Below are 26100 nucleotides of genomic sequence, written 5' to 3'. Positions count from 1 at the left end.
CGGGATGCACGAGGCCGGCGGGCACAGCCGGGGGGGCCCCGACACACCCCGACCCCCCCCCCCCCGATTCCACCGCACCCCGCGGTGAGACCGACCCTGCCCTGAGCCCCCCAACCCCACCGGCCCCGCTCCTCGCACGTGGGGCTCGCCCGAGCCCGTGGACTCCTCCGCGGCGCCGCTCTTCCCTTAAAGGTCACCCAAATCCCCAAATCCCGGAGTAAATCCCGAGCTGGAGGCTGCGGATGGGAAGAGCCCTCCCAGGGCCGATGTTTTCCAAAGTGGCGGCCAAAATTCCTGCACGGGAGGAGTCCTGGGACCGCCACGGCCGGGGGGTGTCGGGGTGCCGTGGGATATGGGGTGTTAGGGTGCAGTGGGATATTAAAAATGCCATGGGACGTTGTGGGATGGCGGGGAACCGGGATATTGGGGTGCCACGGGGTGTGGGGTGCAGTGGGATGGGGGTACCGGGATATTGGGGTGCCACGGGATATCTGTGGGGATATCGGGGTGCCTGCCCCAGGATGTTCAGCAAAAGGCGTCAGGACAGGAATTGTGGAGGAATGAATTCCGAGGAGGGTTGATTAATTAGCCCTAATGAGCCCGAGCCGGGGGAGCGGAGGTCCGGGGCTGTGTGAACAGGTCAAGGGGTTTGCGGTGTCCCCTCGCTGTCCCCCTGGGGACGCTGATTCAGGCGCTGAGTCATGGCTGTGTTTCCTTGCCCTGGAGACCCCCCCTTCCGTCAGTGTCCCCCCGGGGGTGGCCGTGCCCTCCCTGCCCTGGGAACCGGCAGGGACCGGAGGGATGCAGGAAGGGGTGAATCAGTTCCGAACCTCCCGCTCGCCAGGGCGGGCTGGGCCCGGGCACAGCTCGGGGCACCCCTGACACCGCTCAGTTTTACCCTGGTTTGGGGTTTTTCGGGCTAAAACAACCGGGACAAAGCAACAAAGCGACCGAAGGAACGCCGTGCTAGGCCCCCACCCTGGTGTCACCCCCGGACCCCCGGGTGCCCCCCGGGGCCCATCCTGGCGTGCCCTGCAGCCCGAGGGGGGCAGATTTGGGTGGGCAGCACCCGTGGGGTGAGGGGAAACTGAGGCAGGGGATGGGGGGGGCTCACAGCGAGGGAGGGGGTCCAGCCTGGGGACAGGGACAGCAGCGGAGGGGAATCGAGGCTGCGGGGGAATGGGGGGGTCCCAGCCCTCGCCGGGATGCGAATGATGGAAACTGAGGCAAGGGGCGGAGGGGATCGGCCTCAGCCCCTCTTCGTGCCAAGGATGGAGGGAAACCGAGGCAGGAGATGGGGGGGGATCAACCCCAGCCCCTCCCGGCACCCGGAATGGGCGAAACTGATGGAGGGGACGCGGGGGGGGGGGGGGCCGGTCCCAGCCCTGCCGGTGCCCGGGAATGCGGGGGGAGCGCTGCCCCTTTTCGGGGGGCCGAGGCAGGCGGGGCCGGTTCCCCCCGCGCTCCCCCCTCCCTGCCGGGGGCGGGGGGCCCGGGGCCGGGCCGGGCCGAGCCGCCTCCCCGGGGCGGGGGCAGGGCGGGGGGCGCAGCCGCTCCGGGAGCGCCGGCGGCGGCGGCTCCTCCATCGCCGCTGCTGCCGGAGCGGCCCCGGTGCCGCCGCAGCCACCGGGCGGGCCCGGCCCCGGCCCCCCGCCCCCCCCCGCGGCCCCGCCCCGCCCGGCCCCGGTACCGGCTCTCCCGCCGCGGCGGAGCGGAGCCGAGCGGGGCCGGGCCGAGCCGCTGCCGGTGGGCGCAGGTGCGCGGTGCCCCGAGCCCCCCCCGGAACCCCCCGGGACCGAGAGGTAAGAGCGCGGCCGCTGCCCCCCCCCCCCGCCCGATGCCGCCCCCCTCCCGATGCGCTCCCGTCCCGCTCCATCCTCCTCCTGCTCCATCCGCTGCCCCTCCTGGGCTGGGGGGGAAGGGAGAAAACGGGGTGCCCCCCCCCCCCCACCTCAGCCCTCCCCCCTCCCGCCGCCGCCGCTGCTGCATTGGGAAGCGGCGCTTTTGTTAGCGGAGCGGGCGGAACCTTGAAGGGTCACGGGCTGGAGGGGCCCCCCCCGCGCCCCCCAACCCGCACCCCTCTGTCCCCCCCTCGCCGCAGCCTGAGCCCCCCCGGCACCTCCATCCCGCATCGCCATCCCCACCCCGGCACTCCTGGGGGGGTCCCACCCGCACCCCAATTCTTCCCCCCCCCGTCCCCCATAGCCCCCTCCCGTACCCCCCAGCTCTATCCCGCACCCCCAGCCCTCTCCTGCACCCCGCGAGCATCCCGGCACCCTCATCCCGCACCCCCGGCCCCCCCGGCACCCCGGAGACCCTCCCCGCACCCCGATCCCGCAGCCTCACGCCCCCACCCCAGCACCCCTGCTCTCCCCAGCACCCCGATGTGCCCCCCCCATCCTCATCCCCCCCCCTCAGCGCCCCGATCCCGCACCCCTCTCCCCAGCCCGGCACCCCGACAGCCCCCCCGCACCCTTGAGCCCCCCCCCCCCCCATCCCCTTCACCCAGAACCCCCGTCCCACCCCGCATCCCCTCCCACGCCCCCCCCGCACCCATCAGCCCCCCGGACCGGCACCCCGACCCCCCCCCCCCAGCCCCGGGACACGGCGATGGGCGCGGGAGCCGGAGCCCCCCCCGCCCCGAGCCGGGAGGATGGGATGGGATGGGGATGGGATGGGATGAGGATGAGGATGAGGATGAGGATGAGGATGGGGATCGGGGGGTGTCTCTGCTTCGTCGGGCTCCGTTTTGCCTCCGCTGTTTCTTTGGGAAGCAGCCAGAGCTCGTTGTTTTTATTTTTTGGGGGGGTGGGGGTGAAAAGGAGGGGTTGGTCTGTGCCCCCCACCCCGGGCAGCCTCTGCTGGCCTGGGGGGGCAGAGGGACGGAAATGGGGGGGGTCCGGCCAATGCAGCCCCCAAAAGGGAGCAGCGAGGCTCAGCCTGGGGGGGCTCGGTGCTTGCGCCCCCCCTCAAACAATCCCGCAGGGCTGGGTGGGGGGCAGAGCGAGATCCCCACAAATCCAGGGGTGCCCGGCTCTGTCTCGGGGCTGTAACTTGGTGGGAACCAGACCTGGGGGGGGCACCCGGCAGGAGTGGGGGACCCGCCGTGCACGGGGGGGCTCTGACACCCCCCCGATATCAGGGCAGGGCCGGGGGCGCCGTGCAGGCAGCGCCTGCCAGGCTGGGGGGGCTCTGTGCCCCCTTTTGGGGCTCAGCACCGCAGCACCGAGGCGAGGGAGGACCCTAAACCACCGCGGCTGGGGGGGGGCTTTGCCTGACCCCCATCCTCCCCTGCCACCCTCACTTCGGGTGCCCCGAGCCCCCCCAGACCCCGCAAACCCCCCTGCCCCCCCCAGCCTGACCTCCATGTCCCACATCTCCCAGAGCAGTCGGGGGCTGGGGCACCCCGAGCCCCCCAGGCCCCCCCATGGGGCAGAGGGGAGTGGGGAGCCCCTCCCTGTGCAGGGGCTTTGGGGAGGGGGCTCAGCACCCCCCGTTAGAGCAGGGGGGGCGATGCCCACGGGGCTGTGCCGTCGGCACGGGGTGACCTTGGGTGAGCTCTGCCTCCCGCCGTGCCTCAGTTTCCCTCTGCCAAACCAGGTCATGAGCTCGGGGGGTTGCAGAGGGGACCCCCCCCATCCATGCCCCAGCCCTGCGGTGCGGGGGGGCTCAGGCACCTGCCATGAGTGACCCCCCCACGGGGCACTGCTCGCCTGGGAGGGGTGGGGGTGACAATGGCACGAGTGGCACCGCCGTGTCCCCCCTCCGGGTGTCCCCCTCGGTCTCTTTGGGTCCGGCAGGGCCGGGTCCCACCCCGAGATGTGCTGGGAGGGGGCACAGGGCTCCCTGAGCTCCCTGCCCTACAGACACAGCCTTGGGGAGGCGTTGGGTCGCTTTGGGGGTCCCCCTGTGTGTCCCCCCGGCATTTACCCCACAAAATGAGGCCGAGGGTGCCAGGTCCGTGCAGTGCCATGTGTCTCCCACATGGGGTGGGTGCTGTGGGTGTCCCCGCCAGGTCTTGGGGTGCCATCCTGGCGGGTCTCGGGTGCCAGGGTGGCTCTGCAGCCCCCGGGCAGCATCCCTGGGGTGCCACAGGAACTGGGTCACCGCTGCCACCGCTGCCACCGGGGCACGTGGCTGCACGGGGACGGTTTGTGCAGGGGGACAGGAGGTGGCTCCGGGGCTCAGGTTCAGCTCTGGGGGTGCCGGTGGCAGTGCCAGGTGTTGGTGTGGGGGGCACAGCTCATCCCCCCTCCCAGGAGCCCCCCATGGTTCTGGTGCCGTTCCCATAAACAAAGGGGGACAGCCCAGCTCGGCCACAGGGATGCCCATGTGTGCCCCCCACGGCAGAGCTGTCCCCTCTGGGGGGGCTCCCGTGCTCCCCCAGCCCAGGGCCCTGCTGTGTGTGCGTCCCTTCCAGCCCCAGCAGGAGCCCCCAGGCACGGGACAGGACAGTGACACCGGGCTGGGTGTCCCTGTCCCCACAGGGCTGGGTGTCCCTGTCCCCACCGGGCTGGGTGTCCCTGTCCCCTCGGCCCTGGCTGGGTTTGGCTCCCAGTTAAACCAGTAACTGCTGCGCTGCCAGGAGCGCTCCCCCGGCGCTGCGGGGGCACGGCCGGGCTCTGCTCACCAGGCCCTGGAGCTGGATGCAGATCCCTGCTGCAGTGCCGGATGCGGTTTGTATCCCCAGACAAGCTGGAATATTTTTAATTAAACCTGCCAGTTTGGATGCGATTTCATTTTTCAGTGGGCTGAGCTGTGCCGGGCCCTTGGAGCATCTCCCGTGCTGGGGCCGGATCCCAGCTCGTGGCAGGGTGGGGACACCGGGCATGGTGACACGGACACCAGGCAGGGACACTGGGCACGGTGACACGGACACAGGACAGGGACACCGGGCATGGTGACACGGACACAGGACAGGGACACTGGGCACGGTGACACGGACACAGGGCAGGGACACCGGGCACGGTGGCACGGACACCAGGCAGGGACACTGGGCACGGTGACACGGACACCAGGCAGGGACACTGGGCACAGTGACATGGACACAGGGCAGGGACACCGGGCACGGTGACACGGACACAGGGCAGGGACACACGGACACTGCACTGTCCAGGGTGGCTGGATCCCTCACTGTGCCAGGCCGGCAGGGTCGGGATGGTTTCCCTGTGGTGCCACTGTGGTGGCATTCGCTGTGTTTGGGGGACACAAAGAGTGGCAAAGCAAAGCAGGAGCAATCCCAGCTCTGGGATCTGTTGGTGCCCATCGCCGCTGGCACCTCCAGATCAGCACCGGAGCCTCGGGAGCCGCGTCCTGGGGAGCTCTGGGCTCTGCCCCCCATGCCCAGGCTGGGGCTGGAGGTGGAACCAGAACGGGGCACCCAAAGGAGGCTCTGCAGCCCTGGCAGTGCCTGGCCCAGCAGCAAATGGGACACAGTGGCCTCGGGGCCATCCAGGGACCCCCAGGCTGTGGTGGCATCCCCAGAAGGGGATGATGAAGGGTTGGATTCCCTGAGTGAAGCAGGGGGAGAGGAAGAGCAGTGGGCTGGCACGGAGGAGCTCCCAGAGGGGCTGCCGTGTGCTACCGGGATTTTGCTCCCTATTTAATTACAATTTTGTCAAATTAAAAAAAAAAAAAGGGGGATAAAGAGATCCCTCTCGTCTCTTTGTGCCGGCTCCCAGCAGCCGGTTAATTAAACAGCGGCTGCTGAAGCCACTGCTCCCGGAGGAGCCCTGCCAGGCTGGGGCTTGGCACCACACCGAGGCTCCAGTTGCTCCCAGTTGAGCCCAGTTCGGGCAGCTGGCAGCACCGCGGTGGCTGTGACAGTGTTGTGGCAGTGACAGTGGCTGTGGCAGTGACAATGGTGGCAGTGGTGGTGGCAGTGTCTGTGGCTGTGGCAGTGACAGTGGTGGCAGTAGTGGTGGCGGTGACAGTGGTGGCAGTGTCGTGGCAATGACAGTGGCTGTGGCAATGGCAGTGGCGGTGGTGGTGGCTGTGGCAGTGGCTGTGAGAGTGGTGGCAATGACAGTGGTGGCAATGGCAGTGGTGGCAATGGCAGTGGTGGCAATGGCAGTGGCTGTGGCTGTGGCAATGGCAGTAGCTGTTGCAATGGCAATGTCGTGGCTGTGGCTGTGGCAGTGACAGTGGTGGCAGTGTCGTGGCAGTGGCAGTGGCAGTGGCAGTGAGAGTGGTGGCAGTGGCTGTGGTTGTGGCAGTGTCATGGCAATGGCAGTGGCAGTGGCAGTGTCATGGCAATGGCAGTGGCAGTGGCAGTGTCGTGGCAATGGCAGTGGCAGTGGCAGTGTCGTGGCAGTGGTGGCAGTGGCAGTGTCGTGCCGATGCGCCGTGCCTAATCCTCACTCTTCCCGTGTAATCCCGCCCGCCGGGATAATCCCATCAAACCCGGCAGCGCCGCGGCCGAGCTCAGCGCCGGGTTTGGCGCCGGGGGGATCTGGGAGGGACACGGGAGGGGACGCGGGAGGGGACACAGCGGCCCTCGGGAGCGGCGGCTGCGGGAGCCTGCGGGGGGCTCGGGTGGGGAAACTGAGGCACGGAGCAGGGAGCGGGAGTGGAGGGAGGCGGTGCTGGGGACAGCCCCAGGGTGATGGAGGAGGGTGGGACGGGTCACCCCGAGAGATGCATGGTGGGAGCATCGCAGGCATTTCTGACCGCCCCATCCATCGCCTCCCGCCGGCAACGCTGGGACACAGCGCCGGGAAACCGGGAAGGGTCAAGGTGGAGCTTTGGGAGGTGGGAGCTGGGATCCATCCTTGCCATGTGCCCAAAATAACCCGTCCCTGCTGTGCCAGCAATGCCTGCACAGCCCTGGTCACATGTGTGACAGCCATGAACACACCTGTGCATGTGTGACGTGTGACAGCCATGAACACACCTGTGCATGTGTGACGTGTGACAGCCGTGAACACACCTGTGCATGTGGGACACCCCTCTGCACACTTGCACACGTGTGACACCCCCTGCACACGTGTCACAGCCATGAACACACCGGCACACATGTGACGTGTGGCACCCCGTTCACACCCGTGCACGTGTGACACCCCCTGCACACCTGCACACGCGTGACACCCCAGGCACAGGCACATGGGTGCCACCCGGTGTCCGCACAGTGTCACACACAGGTGCCAGCTGGTGCCCACATTCCTGCACATGTGTGTCACCCGCTGCCTCCTGCCAGCCCTGCACACGCACACTGTGACATGTGACACGTGTGACACCTGCTGTGCGCACCGACACCTGCACACACACACACACACACACACACACACACACACACATATGACACACGGTGACACCCCCCGCACACACGTGCCACCCCGTGCACACCCCCCACGCACAGCTGGCAGCTGGCACAGCTGGCACACCTGGCAGGGCCTGGCAGGGGACAGGGACACCCTCGCGCCCCGAGGCTTTTGGCGCCGGTGGTGGCGGTGGCAGCGGTGGCAGCGGTGCCCGGTGGGTGCCGGGAGAACGAGGAGCAGCTCCGAGGGCGGCGGGGCCGCTCGGACCTTCCGGCGAGGCGGCAGCGCAGAGGCGGCGCTGGGAACAATGGCCCTTTGTTCTGCCGCCGCTGGCATCCCGGAGCCCGGCCTGCATCCCCGAGCCTGAATCCTACATCCCAGAGCCTGAATCCTGCATCCCTGAGCCTGAATCCTGCATCCCTGAGCCTGAATCCTGCATCCCACAGCCTGAATCCTGCATCCCTGAGCCTGAATCCTGCATCCCTGAGCCTGAATCCTGCATCCCACAGCCCTGCCTGCATCTCAGCCTGCATCCTGCATCCCATCCTGCATCCCATCCTGAATCCTGCATCCCACAGCCCTGCTTGCATCCCAGAGCCTGAATCCTGCATCCCCGAGCCTGAGTCCTGCATCCCAGAGCCCTGCTTGCATCCTGCATCCCATCCTGCATCCCATAGCCTTGCCTGCATCCCAGAGCCCAGCCTGGATCCCATCCTGCATCCCACAGCCCATCCTGCATCTCATCCTGCATCCTGCATCCCACAGCCCAGCCTGCTTCCTATATCCTGACCTGCATCCCACTCCATACCCTGGCCTGCATCCCATCCCACATTCCACTCTGTGTCCCCTAACCCAGCCTGCATCCTCCATCCCATCCTCCATCCCATCCTCCATCCCATCCTCCATCCTCCATCCCATCCTCCATCCCATCCTCCATCCCATCCTCCATCCCATCCTCCATCCTCCATCCCATCCTCCCCGCTGCCTCCCAGCCCACGTCCCCCTGCACATCCCACATCCCTGCTCCATCTGCACATCCCCTGCACCTCCTGCATCCTCCCTCCTCCCCCTCCCACGCTCCCCCCGTCCCCCAGCACTGCCAGGGCCCATCCCAGCCCCATGGGGCCCTGAGCTGGGGGCTCATGGGGCTGGGGGGGGTGGGTGTCACCCCACAAAGCCCCCACCTGTCCCCAGCCGGCTCAGAGGACACTTCCAAAACAGAGAGCGGGATGGAGAGGGTGGGAAGGAGGAGGAGGAGGGTGAAGGCTCACGTGCTCTCACCCACACCTTGGCACCGGAAGCCACTTGTCACTTTGTCACCCTCTGGGCACACCGGGGGTGGCAGGAGGAGATTTCCTGGGGGTGGCCGTGTCTCCTGTCCCCTCTGGTGTCCCCATCCCCGGGTGTCCCTGGGAGGTGGAGGGCTCCAGGAGGGAATGGAGCACCCTGAGTGCCACCTCCAGGGCCATCATCACAGCAGGGCACAGCACTGAGGTGACACTGCGGTGACACTGAGGTGACCTGCCACCCCCAGCCCTTCTCTGCCCATTGAAGCCAGCAGATATTTAAATTTAACCTTATTTAAATACAAGTAGGAGTTTGAAGATAATCCTAATGGGAACTGCTGGTTCTGGGCCTGGAGAGTGGAGCAGCCCCATTGTCCCCAGCAGGACAGCAGAGCTGGCACAGGGAGGGGAGACCTGAATCCAGCAAACCCCCAAAAACCCCCAAAACCCCCCAAAACCATCATCCCAACTTTGTTAGGGCTTAAAAACTCATCTGGCTTTGGGACTGACCCTTGGTCCTGACCTCCCAGAGCCTCCTCCAGCTCATCTGGCTCTGGGATCGGTGGGTTGTGATTGTAGGCTGGTCTCTGAACCATGGGGTGGGTTTGGGGTTAATTTGGGGTGGGTTCGGGGTGGGTTTGGGGTGGGTTTGGGGTTAATTTGGGGTGGGTTCGGGGTGGGTTTGGGGTGGGTTTGGGGATGGGTTCGGGGTTAATTTGGGGTGGGTTTGGGTGCCTGTGGGTGCTGTGGGTGTGTTCAGCTGCCTCCCATCCCGGGAATGCCGGGGCTCCCTGTCCTGGCTGTAATTGCAGGGTTCCCTGAGCCGGATGTAAACACTGCAGGTGTTATTGCAGGGTCTCCATGGGGCCGAGCCAGGCGCTGCTGCCCCCCAGGGATCCCACGGGGACACAGAAAAGGGACACTGGGGACGGGGGCTCCATCAGGAGGTGACAGGAACCCCTGGGGACAGGCGGGGTGCCCGGGGTGGTGCCATCCCGGGACTGGCAGGGCTCTGGGTGGGGGTTCCCAGGGTGGTGCCAGGCTGGGGCAGGAACAGGGGGTTTCCTCTTCCCTCCCTGAAGGGGAACTGAGGCACGAGGCCGGAGGAGGTGACTCGGAGCTGCCAGATCTGCTCCTGTCACCGCCCTGGGGCCATGCGGGTGACAAAGAGGGGTGGCAGGGTGACACCGAGGGGACCCCGCCAGGGCACAGAGCCCCTGGGGTGGCACAGGAGCAGGGTGAGTGCCCTGGGGACAAGGGGGGCTTTGGGGAGGAGGGGGATGAGGGCAATGGGTGTTTTGGAGGTGCCTGCCCTTTGGGGACAAGGGGGGTGACAGTTTTTGGGGGGACAGGAGGGACAGGGGGGGATGTGTGCCAGCAGGGACGAGTGGCTTGGGGAGAGCAGCAGGACGGGAGGGTCCTGTCCCATAGAACCGGGGGGGACAAGGAGACAAAGGCAGTGAACTGGGGGGGGGGGGGGGACAACAGGGGACAAGGGCTGTGAATTGGGGAGGGGGGATCCAGCATTCCGTCTGCCACCCCCTCTGTGTCCCGTCCCCCCCTCCCCGGGGTTTATTTCGGCGTGACGCGCGATCCTCCTCGCTAGGAAACCGTTCTTAATATGCAGATGAGCCTGGATTTAATATGCAAATCACCATGCGGCTCTGGCCGGCCACCAGCACCGGCGGCGTGCTGGAGGGGACGCGTCGGGGCACCCATGGGTGGCACCCTGGGGGGGATCGAGGGGGCTCCCAGCAACTGGGGCCACCTCTGGGCACCCACGGTGGGTGACAAAGCCACCCAAGGTGACCGCGGGGTCCGCACCACGGTCCGCACCGGACGCCCTCGGTCGCTGGTGGTGTCCTGGGGGGCTCGGAGCCCGCGTCCCCACCCGGTGGGCGATGGGGAGGGGACGGGGACAAGGGACAAGGGACAGGGAGCGGGGCTATAAACGGCAGCTGTAAGCGGAGCCGGTAACCGGAGCGGGAGGCCCGGGGGGACATTTGAGCCGCCGGCGGGGCCGTGGAAGCGCCAAGGTAAATGGTGGGTGCTGTGTCCCCCCCCGGGGACCCCCCCGTCCCTGTCACCACGCGGGGACCCTTCCGGTGCTTGTGTTCCCCCGTCCTCTCGGCAGCTCCGCGGCTCTGGGGGTGCTGCCCGCACCCGCTCGCAAAGGGGGGGACCCGCGGCAGGAGACGGGGACGGGGACAAGGCCAGCGCGCGGTGCCAGGTGGCCGGGGTGACATTTGCTCCGTCCCTGCCGTGGGGGACAGCTGCTTCCTGGCTCTGCCATCTGAACCGGCCCCGGAACGGAAACCCGGGGGGGGCTCAGCCCCCCAGCCCCGGCGGCAGCAGCAGCTGGGATTGGGGGGGGGGGCACTTGGGGGGGCTCTGCCGGTGACCCCCAAACCCCTCTGTGCCAATGGGGGTGGCACCGTGTGACCCCACGGAGCGAGTACCGGGGGGCCACGTTTTGGGGGGCTGGAGCATGTGGGGGGTGTGTAAATGCCTCATTAGCATAACTAATTACTGATTTCTTATTGGCGTTGGGCGCCTTCTGAAGGAAATGACCCCAAAATCCGGCATTAGACGGACGGAGAGGGATGTGGGCATTGAGATTACACCAGGAAGGCAATTCCCAAAAAGTTGAATTTTCAGGGATTTCATTGTTGGTGTCCTGCGCCTTTGCCACCCCCCATCCATCCCTCAGTGTGTCCCCCCTTTCCCAGACCGTCCCCTTCCCAATGTCCCCCCATTCTGCAGTGTCCCTCCCATTCTCCGCTGTCTCCCCCTTTCTCAGTGTCCCCTCCTTTCCCACTGTCCCCCGTGTTTCCCAGGCTGTGTCCCCCTTCCCTGGCGTCCCTCCCTTCTTGGTGTCCCCCCCATTCCCGGTGTGTCCCCCCCTCTTTCCCAGTGCCCTCCTAGGGGGTTTATGAGAATGGGGGACCTGCTTGGGGTGTCCCCTCTGTCCCCCTGTCCCTGCTCCGTGGCCGGGGGTGTCTCACGGGTGGCTCCGTGCTGCTGCTTCCCCGTGGGGACGCCGCGGTGCCGCTCGGGGGGGGTCCCAGGGGTGCCCCCCCGGTGACAGCTGCCGGGGCGGGGGGGGGGGGTTGGTGGCTCCGGTTACGGTGACATCAGCCCTACCTTCCCACCTGGCGCGGGCGGGGGGCACGGGCCCCCTCCCCGGGGGTCGCGGGGGGTTGATGTGACAGCTGAGCGGCTCTCGGGACGCCGGGGCGTCCTGGAGGGGGTGCGGGGGTGGCACCCCCGGGCATGGGACCCCCCTGCCAGCGCAGGGGACAGCGGTGACACCGGGCGGCGGCGGAGGCGGCCGGAGCAGCTCAGGTGGGCAGAGCGCGGCGCTGGGCGGGGAGGGGGGCGCGGATGGCACGGGAAGGGCTCCCACACCCCCGGGAAGGGACGGGAAGGGGGGGCCCCCCCGGCATGGACACCCCCTCGGTGGGATCAGAGATCCCGCTGCGCTCAGAGCCCCTGGGATTGCAGCAAGAGGGGGAGAGCTGGGGCTGCCCCCCCTTTCCTGCCCCAGTCCCCAGTGCCGGGGGTCGCGGAGATGCTGGGGAGGGGGGGGTGGGACAGGTCAAGCAGCTCCCCCCGCCCCCCCGAGCTTTGTGTGTGGGGGTGAGGGCTGAGCGTGCCCTGCGCTGGGGAAACTGAGGCACGCAGCAGGGACAGGGATGAGGGCCATGCCCGAGGCCGCTCACCCACTGCGTGTCGGGGATACCCGAGTGCAGCCCCCCCCTCACCCCCGGCACATCCCCCTGTCCCCCCCACGCTGCCTCAGTTTCCCCACAGCCAGGCTGGGCACCGTCCCCCTGCTCCGCCGCCGCCGTGAATGGGTCCCTGTTTGTCACCCCCCTGTGGCCGTGTCCCCCTCCCCGCCGTGCCCCCTCCTCCCCGTGCCCCCCTCTTCCCGCTGCTGCCTTTTCTTTTCCCGCACAATCGCCGGCATTTATGGCGCCGGAGGCTCCGCTTACCCTGCGCCGCTCGCTGTCACCACCCGGCTGGGGACGGTGACACCGGAGCCCCGCTCGGGGTCCCCAGGCTGCGGCGCGGCCCCCCCGGCCCTCGAACCCCCCGAGGATTCTCAGGTGGCCGATGGACACCGAGCCCTGCCCTGGGGTGGCTTTTTGGGGTCCCCTTTCCTCCCTCCGGCGCTTGGTGGCTTTCGGGTGCCGCCGTGTGACAAAGCGGGCACAAACAGCTCATTTCCTGCTTCTTGGGGACACCGTGGGGACAAAGCTGGGCGTCACTGGGAGCTGTGGCACTGGGGGGACGGGTTTGGGTGTCCCTCAGACAGTGGGGACGTGGTTGGGTGTCCCAGGGGTGGTGACACCCTGGGGATGGGGTCAGTTGTCCCCAGGGGCTGTGACACCAGGGTCGGGTCCCACTGGGGTCACCTCCTGCCCGGGGCTGTGACACAGCAGGGTCGGGCTCAGATGTCCCCGGGGCTGTGGCACCGCAGAGGGGACGGGTTGGGGACAGAGCCGGGTCTCACGCGGGGCCGGTGACACCACGGAGGGGCTGGGGACGCGTCCCGTGACCCCCAGCGCCCACAATGTCACGGTCCCCAACCCCGCACAATGTCACGGTCCCCAACCCCGCACAATGTCACCGTCCCCAACCCCGCACAGTGTCACCGTCCCCAACCCCGCACAATGTCACCGTCCCCAACCCCGCACAATGTCACCGTGCCCGCTCCCCGCGGGGGAGGAGGGCGCCGCTTCGATCGCTCCCGCTGCCGGCTCCCATGGAATTAATGATCAATTAATTCCCTGCCCGGCTGCTAATTACCCAGCCCGGCCCCAGCCCCTCGGGGACGCGCGGCAGGTGGGGATGGTGGCCCGGCGTGGTGAGGGGACAGTGGCGGTGGCACCGGGGCTGTCTGCATGGGGGGTGCTGTGACGCTCTGAGGCGTCCCGGGAGATTTTCCAAGACATCCCGGTGGCGTTTGGGGAGGGGGAAGAGCCTCTGTGGCTTCCCTCTTGTCCCCGTGTCTCTCTGTCCATGTGTCCCCATGTCCCCAGCCCTGCCGTGTCACCGGCAGCGCCTTCCCCACGTGCTGCCGGTGACAAAGCCCCAGCACGGCCCCAATCCCCGCAGGTTTGGGGTGCTCCGGGGGGGTTCCCGGTGGGTGCTGCCCCTCCCAGCCCTGCCCGTGCCCGCAGGTGCGGTGGGTGCCCGGCCAGGGCGGGGGCCACCATGGCACCCCCAGCCCGCGTCCCCCTGGTGCTGCTGCTGCTGCTGGCGGCCGAGAGGACGGCGAGGGGCACCTTCCCCGAGGAGCCCGGACCCATCGCCGTGGCCCCCCCCGACTGTGAGTGCCCACCGGGGCTGGGGGGAGCAGGGGGGCTGCCCTGGGGCATGGTGGGCACGGCCTGGCATGGAAAGGGAGAGGGGCTGGGGCATGGAGGGCACTGGGGCATGGAGGGCACTGGGGCATGGGGGGCATGGACTGGCATGGAAAGGGAAGAGGGGCTGGGGGGTTTGGGGTGAAGGGAGAAGGGGGCACCCAAGGGAGGGTTTTGGAATAGGAGAGGACAGAACCAGGGCTGGGCTTTGGGGTGCTTTTAGGGGTACCTATGGAAAGGGGTTTGGGGTGCTTTAGGGTCAAGGCAGGTGGGAGGCACTGGTGGGGAGGGATTTTGGGCTGATGGCAGGAGGGAGGTGACCCGGGCTGTGTGGGGGTGCCCGGCCCCGTGTGACCCCCACCGTGCCCCCCCAGATGTGAAGCACTACCCCGTGTTCGTGGGGCACGGCACCGCCCGCCCGGGGGGCCCCGAGGGGGCGGGCACCCAGCGCCTCAACATCCAGCGCATCCTCAAGGTCAACAGGACCCTCTTCATCGGGGACAGGTCTGGAGCTGGCACCCCAAAGCCTCCCCTCCACCGGGGGGGGCACCCCACAGCCTCCCCACTCCTCTCTGCTGGGGAGGACCCTGCCTGGGGCACCCCAAAATCTGCCACGGGGCACTGGGGGGGTCACCGGCACTGACACTGCCCTGGTGATGCTCATTGTCCACCCCAGCACCCCAAACCTTCCTCATTGTCCACCCCAGCACCCCAAACCTTCCCGGGGGGGTGGGGGTGGATCCCGTACCCCCAATGCTGAGGGGCACATCCCAGCTGGGGGGTGGTGACACCCGTGTCCCCCTCCCCAGGGACAATGTCTATCGGGTCAGCCTGGAGCCCAGCGGGGCTGCTGAGATGCGCTACCACCGGGTAAGTGCTGCAGGTGCCAGGGGTGTTGGGGGGTCCCGGGGGGTGCTGGGGGTCTCAGGGAGCTCTGGGGGGCCTCAGGGAGCTCTGGGGGGCCTCAGGGGGGTCTCACGGGGGTGCTGTTGCCTTGTCCCCATGCCCACACTGCTTTTCCCCACCCAGAAGTTGACGTGGCGCTCGAACCAGCACGACATCAGCATCTGCAGGATGAAGGGCAAGCACGAGGTACAGCTGTGGCATCTGCACCCCTGGGGACCCCCGGGTGGGGGCTGAGCACCCTCTGTGGCCGTGTCACACCCTGTCCCCTCCCCAGTGTCACCACGCCACTCCCTCCCAGCGGCTGTGTCACTGGTTTATTGGCTGATCGGCTAAATTGATTTGGAATCAATTATTGGGGGCCAGAAATCCCATTCCCAGCTCCCATAAATGCGGTTCTGGGGTGAGAACAGCCCCCTCCAAGCCGTCCCCTGGCAATGATGAGGGTCTGGGTGGGGTGGGATGAGGTGAGGGGGGTTTTGGGGTGCTGAGGGTGACGGTCCCCTCTCCTGGCACAGGCAGAGTGCCGAAATTTCATCAAGGTGCTGCTGGTGAGGAACGAGAGCCTCCTGTTTGTCTGTGGCACCAACGCCTTCAACCCTGTCTGCGCCAACTACAGCGTGAGCCCCTGGATGGGTCCCTGTGAGGGAGGGGGGCTGCGGTCAGGGGAGGACAGGACACCCCTGGGAAGGGTTTTGGGGTCAGAGAAGGAGGGGGCACCCCTGGGAAGGGTTTTGGGGTCAGAGAAGGAGGGGGCACCCCTGGGAAGGGTTTTGGGGTTAAGGAAGGAGGGGGCAACCATGGGAAGGGTTTTGGGGTGAAGGCAGAAAGGGGCACCCATGGGAAGGTTCTGCAGCATCAACACCTTCAACCCTGCCTGTGCCAACTGCAGCCAGAGCCCCCCTGGGGATGGGGACCCCGGGTCCCCCCCGTGCCCGGGTGTCCCCTCACGTCCCCCTGTCACCTGCTCTAGATGGACACGCTGGAGCCCATCGGGGACAACATCAGCGGCATGGCCCGGTGTCCCTACGACCCCAAGCACGCCAACGTGGCCCTGTTCACAGGTCAGTGGTGGCACTGCCGGTGTCACAGCGGGCCCCGTGTCCCCCAGCCCCGCTGACACCCTGTCCCCTGCAGGGGGGATGCTCTTCACCGCCACGGTGACGGATTTCCTGGCCATCGACGCCGTCATCTACCGCAGCCTCGGGGACAGCCCCACCCTGCGCACCGTCAAACACGACTCCAAGTGGTTCAAAGGTGTGTCCCCACCCTGGGCCGTGCCAGGACAGGGCACGTGTCCCCTGCGACCCCAGGCTGGGCCATCCCTGACCCCGCTGTCCCCGCAGAGCCCTACTTCGTGCACGCCGTGGAATGGAGGAGCCACGTCTACTTCTTCTTCCGGGAGATCGCCATGGAGTTCAACTACCTGGAGAAGGTGGGACACGTCCCACTGGGAGGGAGATTCACAGAATTCACAGAATTCACAGAATTCACAGAATTCACAGAATCATTGGGTTGGAAGAGACCTTAAAGGTCATTGAGTCCAACCCAGCCCCAACAGCTCAACTGAACCCTGGCACCCAGTGCCACATCCAGGCTTTGTTAAACGCACCCAGGGATGGGGACTCCATCACCTCCCTGGGCAGAACATTCCAGAACTTTATCACCCTTCCTGTAAAAAACTTTTTCCCAATATCCAGCCTATATTTCCCTTGACGCTAGAGGATCCCATTGCTCCCTTCCAACCCAAACCATTCTGGGATGCCCACAGGGACACCCAGGGTGGGGACAGGGACACAGGGGTTGGGTGGGGACAGGGACACAGGGGTTGGGTGGTGACGGGTGTCCTCCCCACAGGTGGTGGTGTCACGGGTGGCCCGGGTGTGCAAGAACGACATGGGGGGCTCGCAGCGGGTGCTGGAGAAGCAGTGGACCTCCTTCCTCAAGGCCCGGCTCAACTGCTCCGTGCCGGGCGATTCCCACTTCTACTTCAACGTCATCCAAGCCGTGACGGACATCCTGGAGCTGGACGGGCGCCCCGTGGTCCTGGCCGTGTTCTCCACCCCCACCAACAGGTCAGAGCCTTTTGTGCCCTGCCCAGACTGCCTGGGCTCAGTGGGGTCTGAGCTGGGTGCCAGCTGGGGTCTGAGTGGAATCAAAGCTGGATCCTGAGTGGGATTTGGGATGGGTCCTGGACAGGAAATGGACTCGTTTCCATTTGGGATGTGCAGGGCCCCTGGCACTCGCTGGGGCCTCCCCGTGCTCACCCCACAGCCGTGTCCCCACAGCATTCCCGGCTCTGCCGTCTGCGCCTTCGACATGACCCAGGTGGCCGCCGTCTTCGAGGGACGGTTCCGGGAGCAGAAATCACCCGAGTCCATCTGGACACCCGTGCCAGAGGACATGGTGCCAAAGCCACGGTGAGGGACAGGGCTGGGGACAGAGCTGGCAAGGACTGTTAGCGGCAGGGACAGTGGTGGGACTGGGGAAAGGAACAGGGATGGGGACAGGGACAGTGGCAGCCATTCTGCTGGGGTGGGGACAGGGGTGATGACAACCACAGCCAGTACCAGCGGGGCTGGGGACAGGCTGGGGACCCTCTGGGGACAGCGCCACTGAGCCGTGCCCTGGCCGCAGGCCCGGCTGCTGCGCCTCCCCGGGGATGCGCTACAACTCCTCCAGCGCCTTCCCCGACGAGATCCTCAACTTCGTCAAGACGCACCCGCTGATGGACGAGGCGGTGCCGGCCCTGGGCAACGCCCCCTGGATCCTCCGTACCATGACCCGGTGGGTGCCCGGGGGGCTGGGGGGCACTGGGGGGCACTGGGAGGGGCTGGCCAGGGCCTCCTGTGCTGCCTTTCCATGCTTGTGCCATCACTGGGAGAGCTGATAAATCTCAGACACTTTACAGTCAAGATTGTCTCGTCCTAATTAAATCTGCCTTAATTGCTGCTTGATGGGGAATTAATTAAGCTGCGCTCTTGGGCCACAGCCTCCCGCCGGCAGGGCAGCCGGGGCGTGAGCAGGGATGGGGACAGGGACAGGAATGGGGACAGGGACACGGAATGGGGACAGGGAGCTGAGGATGGGGGGCTGGGAATAGGGACAGGGATGTGGGCCTGGAGCTGGGGACATAGGGCTGGGGACGGGGACATGGAGATGGGGATGTGGGGCTGGGGGCCTCATCCTTTCCCCTCCCTGGGGACCCCTGGATTCCCCCACACCCCAGCACTGCTCCCTCCCCCTCGCAGGTACCAGCTCCGTAAGATCGTGGTGGACAACGCGGCGGGGCCCTGGGGCAACCACACCGTGGTGTTCCTGGGCTCCAGCACCGGCACCGTGCTCAAGTTCCTCATCCTGCCCAACGCCACCAGCAGCCCTGTGCCCGCTGCCCCTGGCAGCCAGAGCATCTTCCTGGAGGAGTTTGAGACCTACCAGCCTGGGAGGTGGGTGCCAGGGTGCCAGGGGAAGGAGAGGGGGCAGTAAAAGGGGTGGGTGGGGTGCTTGGATGGATGTTGGATGGATGGATGGATCCATGGATGGATCCATGGATGGATGATGGATGGATCCATGGATGGATGGATGGATGGATGGATGGATGAGAGGGATGCAAGGCTGGGGGGAATGCATGAGGAAATCTCCTCTGGACTGGGCCAGGCTCTGTGGAGGGCCCCCCAGGGCTGGGGCTATGACGAGCTCTGCCCTGTCCCCAGGTGTGGCCGGGACACGGAGGACGAGCGGCGGCTCCTGGGGCTGGAGCTGGACAAGGCTGCGGGGTCCCTGCTGCTGGCCTTCCCCCCGTGCGTGGCCAGGGTGCCCGTGGCTCGCTGCCAGCAGCACTCAGGCTGCATGAAGTGAGTGCCTGGGGCTGGGCAGGGCTCGGCACGGCTGGGAACATGGCTGGGGAAACTGAGGCACAGCACGGGCCAGGGACAGAGTCCCTTGTGGAGACCGGGCTGTTGTGTCCCCCCATCGGGGCTGACCCTGACATCTCTGCTCCCTGCCAGGAACTGCCTGGGGAGCCGGGATCCCTACTGTGGCTGGACACCCGAGGGCTCCTGCATCTTCCTGGAGCCCAGCCCCAGGTAACGCTGCCGGCCCTGGGGACGTGCAGGGGGACAGTGGTGTCCCCAGAGAGCTCCTGCAGCCCCCAACCAACTCATTGCTCGCTGAAGGGAGCTGGGAGACCCTGCCGGGCCATTTGGGGCCCACTGACCCCCCTCAATTTGCACCCCCAGGGTGGCCTTCGAGCAGGACATCGGCGGCGGCAGCACGTCCCACCTGGGCGAGTGCGAGGGTGAGTGCGGGGCCGGCACCGGGCTCGGGGACGCGGTGGCGGCGCCCGCAGGTCCCTGACGTGTCCCCAACGCCAGGGCTGGTGACGGAGAGCTTCGTGGACGAGCCGGACGGGCTGGTGTCGGTGAACCTCCTGGTGATCTCCTCCGTCGCCGCCTTCGTCATCGGCGCCGTCATCTCCGGCTTCAGCGTGTGCTGGTTCATCGGGCACCGGGACCGCAAGGAGCTGGCGCGGCGCAAGGACAAGGAGACGATCCTGGCGCACAGTGAGTCGGTGGTGAGCGTCAGCCGCCTGGGCGAGCGGCGGGCACGGGGAGCTCTGCTGGCCCCGCTCATGCCCAACGGGTGGCCCAAGGAGCTGGGCAAGGTCACCCAGCACGACCTGGACTCGGGGGTGCTGCCCACGCCGGAGCAGACCCCGCTGCAGCAGAAACGCTGCCCCGGCGCCCTCCAAAACTGCACCTGGGAGCAGAGTCACAACATCATCAACGCGGCTTTGCGGGACCCTGGAGGCGGCTCCGGCCCCGCGGGCGCCGGGCGGGGGCACGGCGGCTCCGGCCGCCCGCCGCGGGGCATCCCCCTCTCCTGCCACGCCATCCTGGTGGACCAGGAGCTGGAGGCCGAACTCAGCGACTCCTCAGGTGACGGGCACTGGGGTCGAGACCCTCAGGAGGGGCCCCGCACCCGGCAGCACCCACCCGCCGGCGCCCGCCGCCCGCCCCGCGGCTCCTACGGCGACTTCGGCGGGACGCCGCACCCCAGCCCCGAGCGCCGGCGGGTGGTCTCGGCACCCAGCGGGGAGGGGGGAGACTTTACCGAGGGGCCGCCCTGGCACCCCGAGCAGCTGAACTTCAACGCCAACAACGGCACGGGCCGCCCCGGCGCCCACCTCAAGAGGAACCACACGTTCAATAGCGGCGAGGCGGCGGCGGGCGGCTACGGGCGGCACGGGACGGCAGCGCGGGCAGCGCGGGCACCGGGCACCCCGCGGCCGCTGACGGACCTGCACCACCTCCTGCGCTACGGCGTGGAGCGGACTCCCTCGGGAAAATAGGGTGCCAGCCTGTGTGCGTGCCCCCGGCCAGGACACTGATGGGGACCCCGGCTCCCTGGGGACAGGGACGGGCGGCGGGGCAGGAGCTGCGGGCGTGGGGTGAGGGGGGGACAGGCACCCCCTGCGTGCCCCCGGCTGGCGTGGGGCAGTGCCCTGCGCTCCGGCTGCGTTGTTGTCCCTTGTGCCGGGGTGGACCGTCCACCGTGTCCCCTCCCCAGGCCGGAGCCAGGGCCCGCAGCACCCTGGGAGGGGCGTGCCTGGGGCAGCAGGATGGACAGACGGACACGGGCACTGGGCTGTGCCCCCCAGCCCGCAGCCCCGCAGTGGCACCTGGGGGTGCTTTGGTTGTGGTGATGGAACCTGGTGAGCATTTTGGGTGCGGGGGGCTGGGGGTCCCCCGAGTGTGGCGTTATCTGGGGATGGGGCACATCCCACCCCCAGTCTGGGGTCAGCCCTTTCCCAGTGCCAGCCTGGGGGGTGCCCATCCTTCTCCCCCGGCACCACCCCCTCCTGGAAAGCACAGCCGGGGTGGGGGGCACCGCGGGGGGGTCCCCACCGAACCCACTCTCTGCTGGCAAAGGGTGCCCTTTCGGTGCCACCCCTGCCCGGCACCCACCCGGGGTGGCGTGTCGCGGGGGAGTGGCAGGTCCCCGGGGGATGGCAGGTCCCCAGGGGGTGGCAGGCTGTAAATAGGGCAGGGGGCGGCGGGAGCCCCCCCCCCAGCGGCCATGCATGCGGCCGCCCGCGGGCTGTACCCCGCGGCCCCAATAAACACCCGGTTACCGGAGGCGACTCCCCCGCCGCCGCCTCGGCATCTTCTTAACCCCCCCTGGGAGCCGGGACCGGCCGGGGGAGGGAGGCACAGGGCAGGGGGGGCACGGGGTGGCACCCGCTCCGTGGGCACCCGCACACCCAGCGCGCACACGCGCACCCACCCGCGCACCCGGCCCCACGAATGTCCCCACCCTATTTCCCCATGAATTCCCCTGGGATAAGGCGGTGCCACCCCACACCCACCGTGTCCCCTGCCTGTCCCCTTTCCCGGCTGTCTCTCACCCCCCGAGGCCACCCACGGGGGTCACCCACGTTCCTCTGTCCCCTGGCCTGAGCACCCGCAGGGGCTGGGGACACCCGACACCCTGAGGTGGCACGGGAACACCTGGGGTGGGCACATCTGGCAAAGGGACACTTGAAGTGGCGTGGGCACACCCGGCTTTGGGTTCCTTGGGGTTGGGGGCGCCAATCATTGGGTCCCTTAGCGTGGGGACACCGGGGGCTGGGGACATCTGGCTTGGGGACACCTCGGCTGGCGACTGTCGGGTCTCCGGGAGTTGGTTCACCTGGGATGGGGACGCTTGGAGAGGGTGGGGACAGCGGCCACTGAGTCCCTTGAGGTGGGAACAAGTGGCAAGGGCACACGTGGCAAGGGGACACCTGCGCTGGGGACACCGGAGGAGGGGATAACGGGGGCGGAGACGCCTGGGGCGGGGGTGGGACACCGGCCACGGGTTCCTCGGCGCGGGGACACGTGAGGGGTGAGCGGGGGCTCGTTCCCGCCGCCCGGGCTGGGCTGTCCCCGCTGTCCCCGCTGTCCCCGCTGTCCCCGCTGTCCCCGCCGCCGTCCCCGGACCCCGTGGCGAGCGCGCCCCATCCCCAAGCCACGCCCCCGGTCATGCCCGTCCCTCCTCATTGGCTGCGATCCGGCCCCGCCCCTTCTCTGATTGGCTCCCGCCGCTCCCCGCGGGTGCGGGATGGGCGGGGCCCGGGGTCGCGATCTCGCCCGGGGGTCGCGACAGAACCACACCCCCAGCCCCGTGAGTACCGAGCCCGGGGCTTGGCGGGAGCGGGAGGGCGGGAAACGGGGCCGGGGGCGTCCCTGGAGGCTCTGGAAACGCTCCGGGGGGGGCTCCGGGTGGTCCCGGGGGGAGTCCGGAGGTCCCCGGGGGCCTCCGGGGGGTGCAGGGGAGGTCGGGGGTCCCAAGGTCCCCGGAACACCCCAGGGACACCAGAGAGACACCGAGAAACTCCGGGGGACAGCGCAGGGTCCCAGGGGAGCTCTCCCCCGCAGTGACCCGCCTGAAGCCCCCCGAATCCCCCTGGAACTCGTCCCCGGAGAGCACAGGGTCAGCTCGGGGGTGCCACGGGAGACCCCAAAGGGCAGAGGGGCTGCCGGGGTCCGGAGGGGCTGCCGGGGGTCCTGGGGGGCTGCCGGGGTCCGGGGAGGCTGCCGGGGGTCCGGGGAGGCTGCCGGGGGCCCGGAGGGGCTGCCGGGGCTCGGATCCCTGCGGGGGCTGCCCCGGCCGAGGCGGCGGTGACGGGCGGCACGTCCCCAGTCCCCAGCGCGGGATTGCGACAGACCAGTCCGGTCTGGCTTCGCTGAATCACCCAAAAACCCCTCCCCGGCCCAAAAGGGGGTGTGGGGATCCCGGAGGGGGTAGGGGGGTCCAAGAGGAGTTGAGGGGAGCCAGTCCCCCCGTTTCCTGGCAGGGAAGGAGGCCAACCCCATTCCAAAACCCCTCTCAGACCCCTCAAAACAGCACCGAGAGCCCCTCAGAACCCGCCAGCCGCTCCCACTCCGGTCAGGAGTTGGGGGCTCCTGGCCCTCGGGGAGCAGGGGCTGGGGGGTGCTGGGGGTGTCATCCCCAGGGGGATCCCCACCAGTCTCACCCACCCATGGCCCCCCAAAATCTCCCTGTCCCCATCACAGCCGCCGCTGCCATGTCGGCCGAGAACGCTGCGGCGCCGGCCGAGCCCGGCCCGGAGACACAGGTAGGGGGGCATGGAGGGTTCGGGGGGGCTGCGGGTGGCTCTGGGGACCCCATCTCATTGTCCCCCACCCTCAGAGCGTGGTGAGCCGCGTGGCCAGCCTGCCCCTGGTGAGCTGTGCCTGCGGGGCCGTGGCCTCGGCGTACGGGCGCACCAAGGAGCGGCACCCGTGCGTGGGCTCCGTCTGCCGCGTGGCTGAGAAGGGCCTGAGGACGCTGACAGCGGCGGCAGCCAGCGGGGCCCAGCCCCTCCTCACCCGGCTGGAGCCCCAGAGTGAGTGCAGGGTGGGGGACAGCACCCTAAGGGATGGGGGACCCCAAAACTGGCTGAGGAACCAGGAGAGGGAGGACCTGGTTTCGCATCTCCAGTTTGTATCAGCGATGAATACAGGGCTGGACAAGCTGGAGGGTTGGAGGGGAAACACCCCACAGGTTTTGGGGTAGCCCAAAACCCTGCCCTGGCAGAGCTCCTGCAAGGCAGCAGGGTGCTAAACTCACCTCTTTTCCCATCCCCAGTTTCCACCGCCAACAAGTTTGCCTGCAGAGGGCTGGACAAGCTGGAGGAGAAGCTGCCCATGCTGCAGCAGCCCCCCGAGAGGGTAACGCCACCTAGGGGGCACGGGCAGGGCTCCGGGGCTGGCTGAGCAGTGGGGACAAGCTGTCCTTGGGCTGTCCCCTGGCAGGTGGTGGCCGGGACCAGGGAGCTGGTGTCGGGCACGGTGAGCGGGGCCGTGGCCAGGACGCGCTCGGCGCTCGGGGCCGTGGCGGGCGTGGGGCGGCTGCTGGCCACAGGCGTGGGCACCGTGCTGGGCAAGTCAGAGGAGCTGCTGGATCGGTACCTCCCTGGGACAGAGGAGCAGCTGGGTGAGTGCCCACCATCTCCCAAAGCTCCCAGTGCCAGGCCCTCACCCTGTTGCTCAGTCTTGGCATTGGCTATACTTGGTGGTGGTCCCACAGTGGTGCCAGTGAGGTCACCGTGACCCCACACAGGGGACAGTCCCTGTCTGAAGGACAGGGGATGGCACTGCATGAACTCTCACCTGGAAACCCAAGAGCAGATATAGTCCCATGTGCCCGCCTGGGTATTTATAGCCTGGCACTGGGTGACATTAGCAGAGCTGGCCCCATGTCACAGCTGAGGTGACCGCAGAGGCCACCTGGCGCTTAGGGTGGCATCTCCACATGACCTGGTGGCCAAGCATCCTGCGAGTGCCCATGCTGGGCTCCAGTGCCCAGCACAGGATGGCCCAGCCACGCTGCCCTCACCCCTGGTCCCACAGCAGCAGCAGCAGCAGGCACAGAGGTAACCACGGGCACGGAGGTGACCAGAGGCAGCGAGGTGACCACGGGCACAGAGGTGACCACAGGCACAGAGGTGATCAGGGGCACGGAGGTGACCATGGGCACAGAGGTTACCAGGGGCACGGAGGTGACCGCAGGGACAGAGGTGACCAGGGGCACGGAGGTGGCCCCGCAGGAGCGGCAGAGGCGGTGGCAGAGCTACTTTGTCCGCGTGGGCTCCCTGTCAGCCAGGCTGCCACACCGGGCCCTGCGGCGCTCGCTGGGCGACCTGCAGCGGGCACGGCTCCGTGCCCAGCGCCTCCTGGGCCAGCTCCACCACGTCATCCGGCTGGTAAGGATGGGGCAGGGACCGTGCCAGCGCCGTGCCGGCCCCAGGCACCCCCAGGTGTGCTCCCACCTGGCTGAACCTCCCCCCAGATCGAGGAGGGGCAGCAGGGCACGGATGGGCCCTGGCACAGCACCCGGGAGCACCTGCATCACCTGTGGCTGGAGTGGAGCCAGCAGGACGCGGTGCCCATGGAGGACAGCGAGGTACGGGGTGGGGGGACTGTGGGGGACAGATGGCTCCATCTGGAGAGGGTGGAACAGCAGCCATCGAGTCCCTTGGGGTGGGGACACGTGGCAAGGGAACACCTGGGGTGGGGACACCTGGAGCAGGGGTGGAACAGCAGCCACAGAGTCCAGTTGTGGGTCCATCCAGCTGTGGATCCATCCAGCTGTGGATCCATCCAGCCATGGAGTCCAGCTATGGATCCATCCAGCTGTGGGTCCATCCAGCTGTGGGTCCATCCAGCTGTGGATCCATCCAGCTGTGTATCCATCCAGCTGTGGGTCCATCCAGCTGTGGGTCCATCCAGGCAGGGGTGGGGTCCATCACCCCCAGCCCCCACTGCCCACCCCGCAGGTGGAGGCTCGGACTCTGGCCATGCTCCAGGGGCTCCTGCACCAGCTCCACGCCGCCTGCTCCCACCTGGCCGTGGGTGCCCGAGCGTTCCCCAGCAGCGTGCAGGAGACGGCAGGACACGTCCGGCACGGCGTGGAGGGCATCCAGGCCTCCCTGGCCAGCGCCCGCTCCTTCCAGGAGCTGTCGGGGCTGGTGCTGGCGCAGAGCAGGGAGGCGGTGACGCGGGCGCAGCTCAGCCTCGAGGGGCTGCTGGAGCACGTGGGGCAGCACACGCCCCTGCCCTGGCTCGTGGGACCTTTCGCCCCCGCGCTCGTGGAGTACCCGGAGGACGTCCCGGTGGATATGTCCAAGTGGGAGGGCTGTGTCACCGTGGGGGGGACGCACCGGGTGCCCGCTGCCCCCCAGGTCTGCGGCCGGCACTGAGGTGCCACTGAGCTGGGGGAGCAGCCGCCCACCCGGGGGCACGAACCCCAGTCCCCCCAGGAAGGAGGGGATGATGGACCTGGTGACCCAGCGTGGGACCCCAGCGTCACGGCCGGGGACTCCTGTGGGGTTGGTGGCACATGGAGGACACAGTGTGAGCCTGTCTGGGATCCAGCGCTGCCCTAAGCCCCGGGAGTACTGGAATTTCGTGTCTTAACAGCTTCAAACCAGTTTAAAGAGGAAGAAAACAACTTTTTTGGCCTTAAAATGACTCAGAGCCTGCAGTGCTGTGGCAGAGCCACCGTGCCGGGATCACCGGGGGGCTCTGCACGGGCGGCAGAGCCGGGGGCACCCCCGAGGGGGGCTCAATAAGGGGGTGCCAGGATGGGACAGTGGGACGGGATTCCCTGGGGTACTGGGACAGAGGGTGCCACAAGGTGCCAGGACATCTGGACTGTGACCCGCAGCCGTGTGGCACTGAACTTTGTCCCACTTGTCGCCGTGGAGGGGCTGGGCCTGCCCGGGGTATCCCCGACGTC

The 26100-nt window shown here is 68.0% G+C and overlaps 2 protein-coding genes across 5 annotated transcripts; both read left to right on the top strand.

Moving 5' to 3' along the window:
- Positions 1 to 1386: 1386 nt before the first annotated feature.
- Positions 1387 to 20959, top strand: SEMA6B (semaphorin 6B). Its single transcript, XM_071452225.1, has 17 exons — positions 1387 to 1802; positions 13732 to 13880; positions 14289 to 14418; positions 14724 to 14784; positions 14944 to 15006; positions 15336 to 15437; positions 15791 to 15881; positions 15955 to 16074; positions 16164 to 16252; positions 16675 to 16892; positions 17106 to 17237; positions 17455 to 17604; positions 18069 to 18263; positions 18531 to 18671; positions 18825 to 18902; positions 19056 to 19114; positions 19191 to 20959. Exons 1-17 carry the CDS (start codon positions 1402 to 1404, stop codon positions 20165 to 20167), a joined length of 3156 nt encoding a protein of 1051 aa, XP_071308326.1. The 5' UTR covers positions 1387 to 1401; the 3' UTR covers positions 20168 to 20959.
- A 710-nt stretch (positions 20960 to 21669) lies between these two features.
- On the top strand, positions 21670 to 25812 carry LOC139602403 (perilipin-3-like). 4 transcript variants are annotated; one of them, XM_071452243.1, is made up of 8 exons: positions 21670 to 21981; positions 22875 to 22936; positions 23011 to 23206; positions 23449 to 23531; positions 23616 to 23796; positions 24219 to 24565; positions 24652 to 24765; positions 25139 to 25812. In XM_071452243.1, the coding sequence occupies exons 1-8, from the start codon at positions 21840 to 21842 to the stop codon at positions 25559 to 25561; spliced, it is 1548 nt and encodes a 515-aa protein (XP_071308344.1). In that variant the 5' UTR covers positions 21670 to 21839; the 3' UTR covers positions 25562 to 25812. The 4 variants fall into 4 exon arrangements, with proteins under 4 accessions (XP_071308344.1, XP_071308341.1, XP_071308343.1 ...); XM_071452240.1 differs by having other exon boundaries at positions 24213 to 24565; XM_071452242.1 differs by having other exon boundaries at positions 21691 to 21981; positions 24216 to 24565.
- Positions 25813 to 26100: the final 288 nt, after the last annotated feature.

This window comes from Agelaius tricolor, unplaced genomic scaffold (genome assembly GCF_023055355.1).
Source record: "Agelaius tricolor isolate 1412-34295 unplaced genomic scaffold, bAgeTri1.0.p SCAF_33, whole genome shotgun sequence".
Lineage (NCBI taxonomy): Eukaryota > Metazoa > Chordata > Aves > Passeriformes > Icteridae > Agelaius > Agelaius tricolor.
Note: the sequence above shows the minus strand (reverse complement) of the source record. Positions and strands in the feature narration are given on the sequence as shown.